General features: G+C 38.5%; 1 protein-coding gene across 1 annotated transcript in view; it reads left to right on the forward strand.

Annotated features, from left to right (window-relative positions):
* LOC145983585 (glycine receptor subunit alpha-2-like) overlaps positions 1–6,931 on the forward strand; it is a 519,078-nt gene extending 512,147 nt beyond the window's left edge. The window contains exons 11-12 of the mRNA XM_083116654.1: positions 6,335–6,386; positions 6,804–6,931. Of these exons, the coding sequence (XP_082972780.1) occupies positions 6,335–6,386; positions 6,804–6,931 (180 nt within the window). The remainder of the gene's footprint in view (positions 1–6,334; positions 6,387–6,803) is intronic.
* Positions 6,932–15,867: the final 8,936 nt, after the last annotated feature.

Consider the following 15,867-nt stretch of genomic DNA (forward strand, 5'->3'; position numbering starts at 1 on the left):
TGTGAAAGTCTAGTAATTTTTACATTGCAATCAATGTAATAAAAAATAGGCTACTGTTATAATAGTTATTAATATGATGGATTCATTATATAATTTTATTCCTAGTAATGGGGCTATATTACTTCATGTTGTATATCTATCTATAACGCTGCTGCTCGTCGACCACTGATATAAACAAGGAATAATATAGGTGACTGAACTAATAAGCTAGTTATGGGGAGTGGGGCAGGTGGGCAACCTCCATTCGTCCGGCGTTTTGTAATCTTCATTTTCGGAATCATTCGTGGGGGGTGGTAGAGTTTCAGGCGTTGAATGCCAATCTCGTCGGTCGCAATTATGCCCTTTTTGTTTGGAAACTGTACTTAGTATAAATTGGGCTTAAGGCATTCTAGTATGGTACAGGGGCCGAGAAAATGACCGGAAAATTTACGTGATGTCCCGATTCTGCGTTCCATCATAAATAAGGACTGGATCGCCCGTATTGAAGGTTATTTGTTTATGTCGTCTGCCAGATGTTTCTTTGACTGCGAGAAGCAGGTGGTCAGCCGCTGCTGTGCGCGCCTTGTCTAGTATTTTAAATCGCATTTCATTCTCCACTTTCACGCACACATCTCGTTGGAGCATAGCAGACTAGGGTGTCCTGGCTTGGAACCAGTGGAGAAGAAAGAGCGGGCTATAGCGTAAGTTCTGTTCGCGGGCAGAATTATACGAAAACAGGGCGGGTAGTAAGTAACTCGTCCAATTTGAATGTGCGCTTCGCAGAATTCTTGAGGATTATCTGAATAAATCCATGGTTTCGCTCTTGGAGGTCGATTGCATTATGAGAAGCTGTGGGCGCGAACTTAAGTTGTACGCCCAGCTTCTGATTTAACTCCTGGAAGAATTTTGACTTAAAGGCACTACCCTTATCCGTATGATTGGTATCGGGGACACCCCAGAGGAGGATAATATCCTCATATACGAACACGGCCGCCTTTTGTGCCGACACGTCGGGAGTCGAAAGGAAATATCGGTAGCTGCCTGGATATATTTGAACCGGTGAGGCCTAGAAGAGAAAGATTCCACTTTTTGAAGAAAATGGGCTGAATACTTTGAATACATATCAGAGTTAAAATAAAGGTTTTAAAAACAAACCACTTATGGAATATTGTTGCTATGGTTATGATGAATGAGTTTGTAATTGTAAGTTTCTTCATCCGGCTTTTATCTTTGGTTGCTATGAGGGTTTTTTTTTCCGAAAGTAAGGTTTAGTGGAATCTTTCCCTTCTTGGCATTACCGTTTCATTTATCTTTCAGTGGACCAGAAGCCAGATACGGGCCACTGAAGTTAATATCGATTGACTGAAACGGTTTATATGGGGGTAAGTCAATAACTGGCAGGTCTGGTAACATGGAGGCCTTTTTTTCACTTGGCACACTGCACATTCTAGGATTTTACGCTGTATGAACTGTTTCATGTAAGGGAAATGTAGTTCTTTAAGTGCACTGTTATAAGATTTGATAATTCCAAGTGCGCGCCTCCGGTAGGTAATGAATGCAGAGATTCAATCACCGGGTCACGCAAGGCGTTAGATACGCACAGAATTTTCTGTGAACCAGACGCCATTTTATGGAGACGGTATAGTAAAGCATTCTCCATGGCATAGTAACATGCCTGTCTTTGGAGGGAAAGAGGCTTCGTTACCCTCCCTCCGTGGATCTTCCAAGATACGAATAAGAGCGCCCAATTGCTCATCCGCGCACTGACGCGAGGCGATATCTATGGATTGTTCCTGTAAGAACAAGGCCACGTTCTCTTCCAGTTCTGGGTTGTTGTCTGTGGGTTCAATTCCGGTATCGCGGGATAGGGAGTTCGCGATATTCTGAGTGGACCTACAGTGCTAAACAGTAAAGGAATACTCGTCGATAGCGGAAGCCCAACGCAAGAGTTTGGGGGAGAGAGACTTGGCCGTTTTCAGATACGTAATGCGTTTGTCATCTGTGAAAAGATCGATGTGGTGTCCTAAAAGGTAGAAACTGAAGCTCTTTAGTGGATAAAGAATCGCGAGAAGTACAAGTTCAATAATACCTAAACGAGTCTCGTGACCTTTGAGCTTTCTTGAGTCACAAGGCAGTCACGCCCCTTCGGAGTTCTGTTGCATAAAAATGCCGGAAATAGCGGTCGTGCTTTCATCCGAATACACGCGTGTTTCCTTCTCTGGATTGTAAGGCAAAAGACCGGGGCCTAATTAGAGCTTTCTTTAGAGCTTCAAAGGCGTCTTGTTGAGGTTGTTCCCTTTGAAATTATTCTTTCCGACAAATGCCTGCAGTGGCGCAGCAATGTCTGAATAGTCTTTGATAAACCGCCGGACGTATGATGTCAGGCCCAGAAAGCGGCGTATTGGACGTACGGTCGATGGGTGTGTGTAGTGAGTTATGCATTCGATAATCTTATCTGAAATGCGAAATACAAATCGGCCAACTAAATTCCCAAGGGCAAGAAATCGAGAATTTTCCCGCGAAACAAAACTAATCGTCCATATACGACGCGAATGTACAGAAGAGTCCATTCGAGCACATGCCAATTGAATGCAGCGCGTTAAACCCGCAGGGTTTCTGCTCGCTCCCATCGCTGCGAAATTTAGTTCAAAGTGCCCTTTACCTGGAACTGTAAAGGCAATATATGGTTTTGATTTTTGTGACGGGCAGTTGAAAGTAGGATTGATGTAAATCCAGCAAGCAATAGAAGCGTTCCCCGCCCATTATATAAAGGGTTTCATTCAAGTCATTTATCGCAATAGCGTCAAAGACTGTGTTCGTGTTCTGTAATCTCATATCCTGCACGATACGGTATTTTCCATTATTTTTACGCACGAGAGAAACAGGTGAATTGTGAGGAAAATAGATTCTCGGATGATTCCTTGTCTCAAAAGGGAATCACTTTAATCATTCATTTCCTTACGCAAATGTATAGGCACTGGATTCGGCTTTGACCGAAAAAGAATGACGTCCTTAAGACGGATCCGGTGGGTGTAATTTGTAGCTCTACCGACCTCAGGAAAGAACGTGAGAATATATATTCAGGAGCTGCAATAGTTGTTGTTTTTGACCGAGCTCCAGTTTCGGATTGATGTCAACCGGGGATGTCGGACTTGCATATCCCGGTTCTTTGATGACGTTGACATGAGCCGGGGGAGAACTTTCTCCGGCGCTGTCACCTACACTTCCCTCGGGACTTTCACCCGGGGTCGGGAGTTCCCAAGATTCGGCGGAGCCGATACGCGTTCCCTTGGGGATTATTATTTTACGTTTCAATGGATTGGTAATCCAGAGAAGGTTTGTTTGTGCATTTAAAATAGCCCTAGGTATCAACAAACCAGTTTTATCTTGACATGTCACGTCAGGTTCCAGTAATGTATGAGAGCTGTAAACCGCGTTCACTAAGTTCACCGCAAAACAAAGATGGGTACCGGGTTTTACTCTTATCTTTCTCGCCGCGACGAATTCGGGTGTGAGATTACCCCTTATCATTTGTGCTAGTTTCACTGATACATCAAAGGCTGGTCGGGTATCGGCCAGAAGATTTGATTTTACGGGAAACCCAAAACGATATAAAGTTAGTCAATTGGTGTGAAAATCCAGGTTAGCTCGCTGCGTGGTGAGAAAGTTATTTCCCGAAATAGCACCCTGTTCGAAATTTTGGATCACCCGAAAAAGAAGACGAAAAGAATATCAATTTATTGAAAATGTTAACAAAGCGATCCGCTTAACAGCAAGGAGAGACTGTATGAGAGTGTCAATCTTAAAACATTTTGCACTGGCAGGAACGTCCTTGGAGCTAATGACCGAAATCTTGGAATCGGTATCAAGGATGAATTTATAGAGTTTTCCTGCCTGCAATACGTTAATATAGATCAACTCTGCATGCGGGAAAGTCTAAACAGAGAGACATTTAAGCACCTGAGCCACCTGGACGTCTCTTCTCCAAGCAGCTACTGGCAGTTTAAATCGTTCGGAGTGAACTGGCATACGTCTGCGGTATGATAGGGGAAATAATATCGGATGCAGCGAACACCTTCTCGACGTTCCCATTGATCTACAGTACTAGGTCGCGTCGTGACGCTGGAGATTGAAAACGGGGGGGCTGAAAACGTGAGTTGCCCCCGCCACTGCGGGCGGTTAAAAGTGTTATACTGCGGGCGATACTGGCCCTGGCCGCGACCGGAATAGGAACTATGATTATTATAAAAACCTCGTGATGACTGGCCGCAGTAGTTATTTGGAGCTCGATAAAATTCATTACTGCGCCCCAAGGCTGGTGTGTGTTCTCTGTGCGTGGCGCTTGTAAGTTCGTCCAGCTTAAGAGTCAGACTCTTGAGCTGTTCTTCGAGACCCGTTTCCGTGTGCAAGGGTTTCGGGTTCGAATCTGCCTCCTCTTTCTGCTGGAGCGAGTCCAGTTCTGCTTCAAGGGTCTTGACTCGAATGTCAAGTTCTGGGGATTCGCGCGAGCGCGTGACCTTGGGAGGAAGCGCAGTCGCTTTCCGTACCACGCCGGGGCTTGGAGTCGGTGATCGCAACTGCGCTAGGAGGGAGTCGGTATTCGCTTCCGACAATAGTTCCTGGATCTTCCTCTTACGATGAGAAATTGAAGCTCCTCAAACTCATTGAGATCCCTAACAAGTTCCGGGACTGACGCGTATTCCCATTTGTAAGTCTCCCTGATATACTCGGGCTGTAGGCCCAAGGTCAGTCAGGTGCTTGATTTGTTTCGCGGGACGCCTGTCGGGATCAAGGCCGTGCAACATGAGTTTCTTGCCACGGATATAATCCGTGACAGATTCCGCGTCCTTGTGTAGGCGACCTTTAATTTTGTCCGCCAGCTGTAACGTGTTAACTGAACTCGTAAACTCGGCAATCAGCTGGCCTTTTAGATTTTTAGATTGTCGTACGTGACTGCGCGGACGTCGGGAGACGCTTTCCATGTTTTGAACCAACGTATGGCCGGATCGGTTAAGAGGATTGGGACCATGCGCAACATCTTAGCTACATCCCATTCATTGAGGGTGGCGAGACTTCCCACGAGATCAAAAAAGCGTAAAATGTCGTCTCCTGCAGTGTCACTGAACTAGAGTCCTTCGAATAGAAAGGGGTTTACGAACCCGGGAAAAGCCATTCTCGGAGGGGGTTGAAGAGTACAAACCAAAGTACTCGCGGGGAGCGTTCGGGCGCGACTACGTGTCAAAATAGGGCTACCTTACGCAGCAGTAGGTACTGTGCCGTCGAAAATAACACGTACTGCGTTCTCCGCTAGAATAGTGATACGATCTAGTGTCCCATCGAGCACATCCGCGTGGGGAAGAGTACGAAATGTGCGATTAAGAGGGTCGCCCACTTCGTTGAACGACATGAAATATGCTTAAGACATGTCAAAGTCAACAAAAAGGCAAGAGTGGGTTGAAAATCACGCAAAAATAAAAAATAAAATTAAAAGTTAACGGGTAGCGGTAAAAATATCAGAAGTTTGAGTTAGTTTCTAAACGGAGTGAACAGCTTATAGCTTAGGGAGAAAAAATAAGAAAATAAAATTGTTCATGTAGTATTTCGGGAGAGGATATGGATGATAAAAAGCCGAGCACTTCAGCACGTGTAAAATCTAAAGTAGATTTTAGGCGGATCTTTACTAAGGGCTAAGACTGCCTGCGGCAACTCGCTTGGTTAAGCGAGAGGAACACAAAGGGGATGGAGTGATACCCCAGGTAAATGATGAACCACACACAACTTAATATAAAAACACTTGTACTGACTGGACAGGCAGGGTGAGGATATGGTAAAAGAATGTTCGTACCTGTAGCTCTGCTGAAACACTCGTCTCCGCTAGTCCTCGTTTCGATGTGGTCCTTCCCTGAAATAAAACGTACGAGGGATTGCAACTCCGGGCTCCTATACTAGCGTAGTCCGGTATTCTAAACTATAACTTTCTGATCGTTAATTCTCTCCTTTTCGTTTGCTAACAACAACTATTGAGCTCACTTGCGATAATTGTATCTGAAGTAAAACTGAAAGCAACTGAGAGCGAGATGTTCTCACGCGACCTATTTAGCTGGAATTAGAACTTTCGATCGTTAAAACCGTTGACTGGACCGTGTCAGTTGTCAACGGTGATTTTTTTTTATAAGGCTGATTTACTGTATTTCATATTCTTCCGGCCTAATGCAGTGTCAGCGGATCTTTACAATTCCACTGATGGTCGCTGGCATGATTTGCTGTTAACAAGCTTTTTTCAGGGCTTCAGCGGTACCCCTTTTATGAAGTGGTTAACTTATTAATTTATGACGCCCGGGGTTCTGGGTTCGAGTCACGCATACGGCGTGATACGGTAGACTGGATATCGTCTCCAACACGACCTCGCGAAGCGAATTCTAGCAATCACGCTGCTTAATTTCCTTTTTTTGTGACTGTACTTTTCTATTTTAGGAGGGGATTTCCCCCAGGGCAACCCCTGAATTCATCCCTCATCAGTATTCTACCATGAATGATATTTTTTGTATTAAAAAATTGACTTCATCCTTATATTTAATGGATACATTATTCAAAGCTAATAAAATCATGATCTCCACTTCACGTTTAAGGAAACGTAGTGTGTAACATGTGAAAATTTTTGGACTCCTACTCTGTGTGCGTGTTTGTGGTAGAGGATCGTGTGTGTGCGATGGTGTGTGTAGTGTGTGTGAGTGCTTGCTAATATAAATTTGTCTTCATTGTAGTATTATTGTGAGTCTTTTCTCAATTTCAGGAGCTGTCGGGGCATGAAAAAGGACGTAGAGCTGAGGATAGTGAGGAAATGAAGTGCCATGGACGAAATACAGGTCTTTTCATAGATAAAGTGTCACGTTTTATCTTCCCTGTCTCATTTGTCATTCTTAATGTTGTGTATTGGTGCACTTTTCTGTAAAATATTTCCTTTGCCTACGATGGATCCTATTATTTTAATGCAAAATTAATACTATTTGAGATGAAATCACTTTTCTCAGCAATGTAGTACATCAGAATGCTCAATTTTTCAATTGTCATTAGTGCAATACAAATCTAATTTTATTTGAAAATTGTAAAAGATAATGTACGAAGAAGGCATATAAAAATAATTAAATTCAAGGGACATTTCATTCATATATAAATATGTCATTTCACGAAAATATAGAAAAAATTGTTGACTTAATTTCGGTATATAAACATTTATTTAATGCTCCTTCTCAATGACAAATTTTAATTAACAATAGTGTGCTTAGTACTTTACATGTGCGTGCACGTACACACAAACACACACACACACACAAAAACCAGACATACAACTAACTGTACAAACAATTCAAACACAGATTGCAGAAAAATATAACAAATTAACCTGTTTTCCTAAATATGTTGCTTGTTGCCATCTTCCAATTCTTGATTTTACAAACTGATTTTAGGCTACAAGGTTATGTTTACCACGTAAATATATCTACGTACATCTGGCGATACTGATAACAGTACTACCAAATCTTGAACAATTGCATATATATATAATATCATACAATTGTTAACAATAGAAAAACAGTATTTTGAATTAAAAAGGGGTAGAACAAGAGAAAGAGAGAGAGCACATGTTCTTTATTATGAAAAACGTTCTCCTTATAATGGTCTTGTTTAATGTCCAATGTTTATTTTATACCAAAATGAATCAGTTAAAAAAAAACATTATGTTACTTCAATTTTATTATTGTGTGAGTTATAGTGTACCATGTCAAACTAGACATGATGAACTTCGACTATTTAGTTCAAATTCAAATTCAAATTCAAATTTTCTTTATTAAAGGGCGAGGTTCAGCCTGTGGCTGTTCTCCAACCTAACCCCGTTTGACATTTACCTAGTGTACATAAACAAAATCATAAAAAAGAGAAGAAAATGCAATAAAAAAGAAAAAGAAAAAATAATGGTTGCAATGAAAGAACAAAGACGAGATTTTGTAAAATCAAGACAACACATAAAAAAGAAAGAGAGAAATCACATTCACTCACACGCACAGAGGTACGATAGAACAACGCATACGAAAATGTTACAATATAGTTGTAGATTTGTCAAGGATTGGATTGGATTGACGACGCTCGTATGTAATCTAAACTGTATTGGGTAGTGTTACTCGTGGGAGCTTGAACAGAAATATTGCTCATCTAACAGAAAATTCTTTAGTTTATTCTTTAATTTGTTAGGACTGGGGATAGAGGTAATGGAGGGCGGAAGTTCATTCCATGTTTTTGCCGCTAAAAGTGTAAAAGACGATTTGAAAATTTCCAGTGAGTGTTTGAAGAGTTCAAGTTTCGCTGTTCCTCTTGTTTTGTAGTTGTGTATTTCTCTTCTGGTTTTTAGTTTCGCGAATAAATTTTCGGGATTTTTTTAAGCAAAAGATTCTGTATAAAGCAACAGATATGAAGTCTGCGACGTCTGTTCATGTTTAGCATTTTGTTCTCGCTCAGGGTTGGAAGAATATGATCGAATTTTTTAATGTTATAAACTAAGCGTAAACACGAATTTTGAACATTTTGAATTCTTACTTTATTTCGAACAGACAAATTTGCACCGTATACTATATCACAGTAGTCTAGAAGAGGGAGAATCAGTGTTTGCACAAGATACATTTTTATATTTGTTTTTAAGTACTCATTAATTTTATAGAGGGATCTTAGTGCTGCTTAGGGTTTCTTAGTTTGATCTTGAACATGAAGGTCCCAGTTCAAGTGTTGGTCTAACATAACTCCTAAATTCTTTATACTTTTCGAATGTGGAATTTCGGATGTCTCTATTTTGACGCGTGGATTATTCGGGGTTGTCATTGCGAGGCTATTCTTGGAACCGATGAAAGTGACAACAGACTTTTGTGGATTTATTTTCAGACCATTTGATTACACCAGGTATTGATGGCTGCCAAATCTTTGTTAAGTAATGCTATTGCATAATCTGGCGATTTTGGTGGAAATGGGGTTTGAATTTGGGTGTCATCTGCATAAAAGTGTACGGTACTATGCTTTCTGTTGGTTTCTAAATCTGCTATGAAGATTGTATATAGGAGAGGAGCTAGAATTGATCCTTGCGGAACGACAGTTTCTAGCGGAAGCGTGTTAGAGAGAGAGGGCGTGGCAGTTTTTAGGAACACGTTCTGTCGCCTCTTTGTCAAGTATGATCTGAACCATTTGAGTGCGGGGTGTGAAAAATTATAATAAGTAGGTATGTTGCATACGTTCAAACCAATACTTGGTACGAGGCCTATTGTTTTTATTAATTTAAGCACAGTGGAAAACCTATTTTGATGATGTTTTTGTCGATTTTATGCTATTGCAAATCTGTGTTTTTTCATCTCGTACTTCGTACGAGTGTTATATTTTCTTTCGAGTTAAAGTACGTAACACCCACACCCACCCACACCTACATTTACACCCACACAAATTTACTTCCGGTCTACTTCCAGTCTACTTCCGGTTTACTTCCTGTTTACTTCCGGTTTACTTCCGGTCTACTTCCGGTTTACTTCTGATCTACTTCCGGTCTACTTGCGGTTTACTTGACAGATACGTGTGGGTTTTTCCAGTTTTTTATAAGTAGTGTAATCAGGAAGGTTGAAAATAATACTTGGTACGAGACCTATTATTTTTATTAATTTAAGCACAATGGAAAACCTATCTTGACGATGTTTTTGTCGATTTTATACTATTGCAACTCTTTGATTTTTCATCTCGTACTTCGTACGAGTGTCATAATTTCTTTTGAGTTAAAGTACGTAACATTACGCAACATTGCGATGGCTCGTAACTGTAAACTATTGCATCATGTTTCGCAACAAGTTATTACGCAACATTGCGATGGGTCGTAAAGGTAAATTATTGCATCATGTTTTGCAATAAGTTATTACGCAACATTGTGACGGCTCGTAATGATGACTTGTATCTAACGTGTTGTTGGATTATGACGTAATGCAATGACGTGGTGTCTTCTGATTGGCTCACTGTTTCGGATGTTTTCAACGCGGTCCGCGCTTAGGTTACTTAAAGGGTTTTCGCATTACAGATCTGTCAGTATCGTGTGAGTGTTTAAAGTGTGCGGACGTGTTGTTGCAGTGCTCCTCATAATTTTTTTGTTAAAAGTTAAGTATTTTTTTTTATTTTAAAGCTACATATTATTTATTATTTTTAAGTTTAAAAAGTGTATCAAGTGATTCTTTCATAGTAATTTCAATGAGATTGAGTTTTGGTGTTATCAGATGTTACATGTTGTATCCGGAAATTTTGTATAAATAACATAGCTGAAAATTTTATCGTAATAGCTAAAATTATTTTATTTTGAAGGTGGTTCAAGTCATTTTTCACACAGATTGAATTTGTATGAATTGTATTTGTATTGTATTTTGTATTTTTTCCCGAGAAAATTTATATATAAATACCAGAGCTGAAAAAAATTATAATTATAACTATTGTTTTTTTAAGTTAAGTTTAATTCTATCAATTATCGTAAGTTTAAAAGTGTTTTTTTCTAGTAAATATAATCTTATTGAATTTTGAGTTGATTGTGCGTTTTGTATTTTTCCCCGAGAAAATTTATATATAAATACCGAGAAACTTCTAATTAAATAATACCTCGTGAAAATGACAACTTGTAAAACCGACTTAACACTTGAACTGCTGCACAAGATTTTTGCGTACACATTCGACGGAGGTGAGGATGTTGCGAGGCTCGTCGACTTAATCAAAATAGCACTTGAATTTCGTCCACCGTGCGAGATGATTTTTATGGACAATCTTGCAAAATAAATGGTATGAAAAACTTGCAGAATCACGATTCTGTTTTTCGGGCTGCAGCAAAAAGTTGGCCGATAGGATGGACGAGCTTCATGAGGCGAGGAAAGGAAGGAGACGATATGTGGACGATTGGTATGAGTCAAACACGGAAACAGACAGCATCATCACACAAATCATCGCATAGGTTGAGGCGCGAACTTTCTTCCTAACCTCGCATGATATATAAATAAAATACCATCACCATGAATCCCAAGGGTGTCGTCTATCAGGTATCATAGGCGGACTATGGTCGAACCCTGTTAAGAATGTCACATCAATAATACTAGCTTGGGAATGTCATGGCCTTCTTTTTTCTCTTTAAAAAAAGAGAGAGAGGGTCATGTAACTTGTGGTTTGCTTGGCTAAGGGGAATTTCCTGAGATTTTTTCCATTCTAAATATTCCTGTGTGAGTGTATGTGTGTAGAGATTGATGCGCTTATGTATGTGTGTAAATATTAAGGCATTGACCTGTTAAGAATGTTACATCGATAATACTGTCTTGGGAATGTTATGCCCTTCCTTTTTTCTTTATAAAAAAGAGAGAGAGTGGGTCATGTGATTTGAGCTGAATGGTTGGCTGTGGGGAATTTCCTGATTACTTGTTTTGTAACAAGATTTTTTTTTTCATTCCAAACATTCCTGTGTGTGTGCGTAAAGATTGATGCACTTACAGCTATGTGCAATTTCCCGATTAGTAAATTGATGTTATAAATTTAAAGGTTTTGCTAATATGGAATGCAGAAGCTTAGTACTTGGCTCCCTCAGGTGATTCGAATCATGTTAGGTTAAACACCATAAAAATTTCACAGTAAGAATTTTCATATGGACTGACGATTTTTTTAGCAGACTTAAGAATGAGTTATAACCTGTGTTGTGAATACCACTATTAACTGTATACAAAATATGCAGTCCCTGGAATGAGATAGACGAGGCTTATGAACCTCGAACTATACAGTTGTACAATTTGGCAATGAATTCATGTCTTTTTTTATTAAGCATAGCAGTGTGTTTTCGCTTATTTTAATATTAGGCAACAATGTTAGAAAGTGTGTGCATGGCCCCAAGAATACAATTTAAAATTACTAATGTAATATGAACCCCCTTTACTTGTGTGTATTTGAATATTGAAGTGAGGTACTTTGAATAATTGAGGGGAACGATCACAAATAAGCTTGCAACGGTATTGGGAGGGGGTCACGAGTTCAAACTTCAGACGATTTCTGTTAATCTGCTAAGGCCCAGGGGTGTACGGTTATCAGTACGAAAATTTGTAAAAAAGAAGAGGCAATTTTGACTAATGGCAACGATGAGGATGAATGAAGATAATTATGATAAAATTGATGTGTGCCACTTAGAAAACAAAACTTCAAAGTGTATTGCACAAACAGCTACAATTATCCCCCCTCCCCCAACACAAGGCAGTTAACTGAGGTGTACTTTTGTTGGTTTACGACTCTGAGGGCTTACATATTAAAAAAGAAATGACCTGAGCAATAAAATATAACAATACCGATCCTGACCTTTGTCGGATGACGTAGTGGTAATGTTGTTGCAATCCCACCCCGATGGTGTATAAACTTAAATGTTTTGCATAACATGAAATACTGTTAATGGAAATGTGTTGTTTCTAATATTCTATATAGAAAGCAGATAACAAGAAAAAGAAGAAAAAAATGTCTCGGTCAGATACGAAGCTTCAACCCAAACACATATATGATCAGTCAGGATGTCAATGATGCGTTTATAACTAACATGTGATTATTCAAAATTCAAATAGTGCAGTGGGAAACAACTAACTAACTAACTCTCTAGACTTCTTAAACCCAAAAAGAGCAAACACAACCACATGTGTAAATAATTAAATAAGTTAAAAGGGGCTGAGACATGGTTCGAATTTTTTGATCTAGTATGGATGCAGACAGACACTAAGTTTTGTGTGTGGACACAATTGATAATGGAAAAATCTCCGTCAACACAATAACATAGTAGTAATGTTGGTCGTGCTTTGTTCCCATCGATAACATAGTGGTTACACGAAAGAAAAAAAAAAGAAAAACACTGTCCCCTATTAAGAAATACTTCTCGAAATTATTCAACTACTCTTTTTTTCTTTTCCTATCTTTGTAACTAAAAAAATGTTTTGTCAAACGTTTGGATGAATATGAAAATATTGAAACATATGATGTAATAATAAAACGTTGTTGCATTGTAATCAAATGAATTTGTTGAATATGTAGAACATGGTAGGATACATCTTAAAATTTTAGAAGCTATTTGTTATGGTATTCTCTCTCTCTCTCTTTCTCTCTACTCTTTCTTAAATTCTCATCCTCATAATTAAAATTAATCCAAGAGAAAATATATATATTTTGTGTTGATATGGGAAAGATGTAATAAAAATGCATGATCAATAGTTAAGGTTAAAAGCTGAATAAACAGTGAGGGTGATACACGCAAGCTTCCAGGCATGTGATTTGCACAGAATTAAATACAAAATTGAGAGATGGAAGGCTTTTGTTGCTAAACCTTCGGGTTTAAGAAGGCAAGAGAATTAGTTTGTTAATACGGAGCTAATTAGAAACTGCCATCCTCGAGGCTTCATGATGAAAGCCTCGGCTTCTACAAGTTTATTTTCGACATGATTCTTGCTCTTGTTATGTTTTTAACAGATAACATCAAAAGCTGTGACATGCGATTTTTTGGCTCTTCTACTTACAACACAGACACTCATGTTTCTTTTTACATCGCAACGATGAGGATAGTTAGTATTATATGGGTTTTGGTGAGTCTCAGATCTCCAGGAAAGATAAACTTCTGTAGGATTTTTTGTGTAGTAGTGAGACATGCTAGCACCGTAAATTGAACAGCACATAACTTAGAATTTATTGAAAAGCAAGCAGAAGCTGTTGGAAGCAGTTTGAATACTGAAATGGTTATGCAAGGACACTTATTGAAATGTTAATATTTTAGTATAATGTTTTGAGAATTGCTTCTCGATAATGTTTGGTATTTAATTTAATCTATTGTTAGATAAAATACATAATTATTAGAATTTAAGGACGAAAAATATGAACAGCGAATGAATGCTACGTTTGACTAATCGTGAAGATGAGGATGACAGAACGTTCCATCGTTCTTATATAAACGTTTCAACGAGGTTCGCGGTTCATAAGCCTCGTCTATCTCATTCCAGGGACTGCATATTTTGTATACAGTTCATAGTGGTATTCACAACACAGGTTATAACTCATTCTTACACAGAGAAAAATGTTTGTTTGGATTAACCAAAAAAATGGTAGTGGTGAACAAATCGTTTGTTTAAATAGGCATCAACCAAACAATTGTTCACCAGTACCAAAATATTTGGTCAAGTTCTATTTGTTTGTCGTAAACAATTTTTTCGTTACCAAAACCAAATATTATTTTGGTAAGTCTAACAAAATGTAGCCCATTTGTTTAGGAAAACCAAATAATTTAGTCAAGATTACCAAACGATTTGTTAAATAATTTATTCATAACTACTTATGTTGTAATGTGCCTATTTTTAGCTAGGGTGGATAGTTTGTAGAAACTAACTGATCTCAAAATACACATTCAGAATAGAAAGTTCACGTGAACTAACCGATTTTGGAGCGTGTTTGTTTTTCTGCGGAACACTTATCTTCTACTTATATAGTCCAGAATCAAAAGGTTGCTCATGGGAGATTCACTTTTATTCACTGCAGTACATTTTCTTCTTTAATAATGTTAAAGCACAATTTTTCACTATGCTTACAATCAAACGTATCATTATTTGTTGTACAAAAACTTATGTTTCTTGCACAAATTTCGACAGAACCATCTAGCGGCCGGTGTAGGAAACTCAGTATAAAGTAAGTATATTCTGAGCTCTTTTTCAGAATATTAGGTTACACAGCAACATAAAGACTCGCTTCAAGTAATTATCTATATACAAGAGTTTCAATTTTCGACAAAAGATTTTCATACTACACTCGACGAAACTAGACAATCGTTATTTCAAATTCGGAAGCACGCTCACGCACATATAGTAAATTTAACCAAACGTTTTGTTCCTCTTTACTTACATATGTATCATTTTGTTTACGAGTACCATATTTTGTCTGACCAATTTTTTGGTATTCTTAAACAAAATTATTTAGTAATTACAAGCAACATTTGGTTATCGGAAACAAAAAGCATAACCAAACAGCTCAACCAAACTTTTTTGGTAATTCCAAACAAACCAGTTTTTTCTGTGTAAGTCTGCTAAAAAAATCGTCAATCCATATGAAAATTCTTACTGTGAAATTTTTATGGTGTTTAACCTAACATGATTCGAATCACCTGAGGGAGCCAAGTACTAAGCTTCTGCATTCCATATTAGCAAAACCTTTATATTTATAACCTCAATTTACTAATCGGGAAATTGCCCTTAGTCAACCAATCAGCACATTCACATAACCTCCTATAAAGAAAGGGGGTAGGGGCATAACATTCCTGAGCTAGTATTATTGATGTAACATTCTTAACAGGTTAATGCCCACACATAGCTGTATGTTCATCAATCTTTACGCAGACACTTAGGAATGTTTGGAATGAAAAAAAAATTCTTGTTACAAAACAAGTAATCAGGAAATTCCCCATAGCCAACCATTCAGCTCAAATCACATGACCCACTCTCTCTCTTTTTTATAAAGAAAAAAGGAAGGGCATAACATTCCCAAGACAGTATTATCGATGAAACATTCTTAACAGGTCAATGCCTTAATGTTTACACACATACATAAGCGAATCAATCTCTACACACATACACTCACAAAGGAATATTTAGAATGGAAAAAAATCTCAGGAAATTCCCCTTAGCCAAGCAAACCACAAGTTACATGACCTCTCTCTCTTTTTTTATAAAGAAAAAAGAAGGCCATGACATTCCCAAGCTAGTATTATTAATGTGACATTCTTAACAGGGTTCGACCATAGTCCATCTATGATACCTGATAGACGACACCTTTGGGTTTCATAGT

Source organism: Lepisma saccharinum, chromosome 2, assembly GCF_977018435.1.
Source record: "Lepisma saccharinum chromosome 2, izLepSacc3.1, whole genome shotgun sequence".
In the NCBI taxonomy this organism is placed as follows: Eukaryota; Metazoa; Arthropoda; class Insecta; order Zygentoma; family Lepismatidae; genus Lepisma; species Lepisma saccharinum.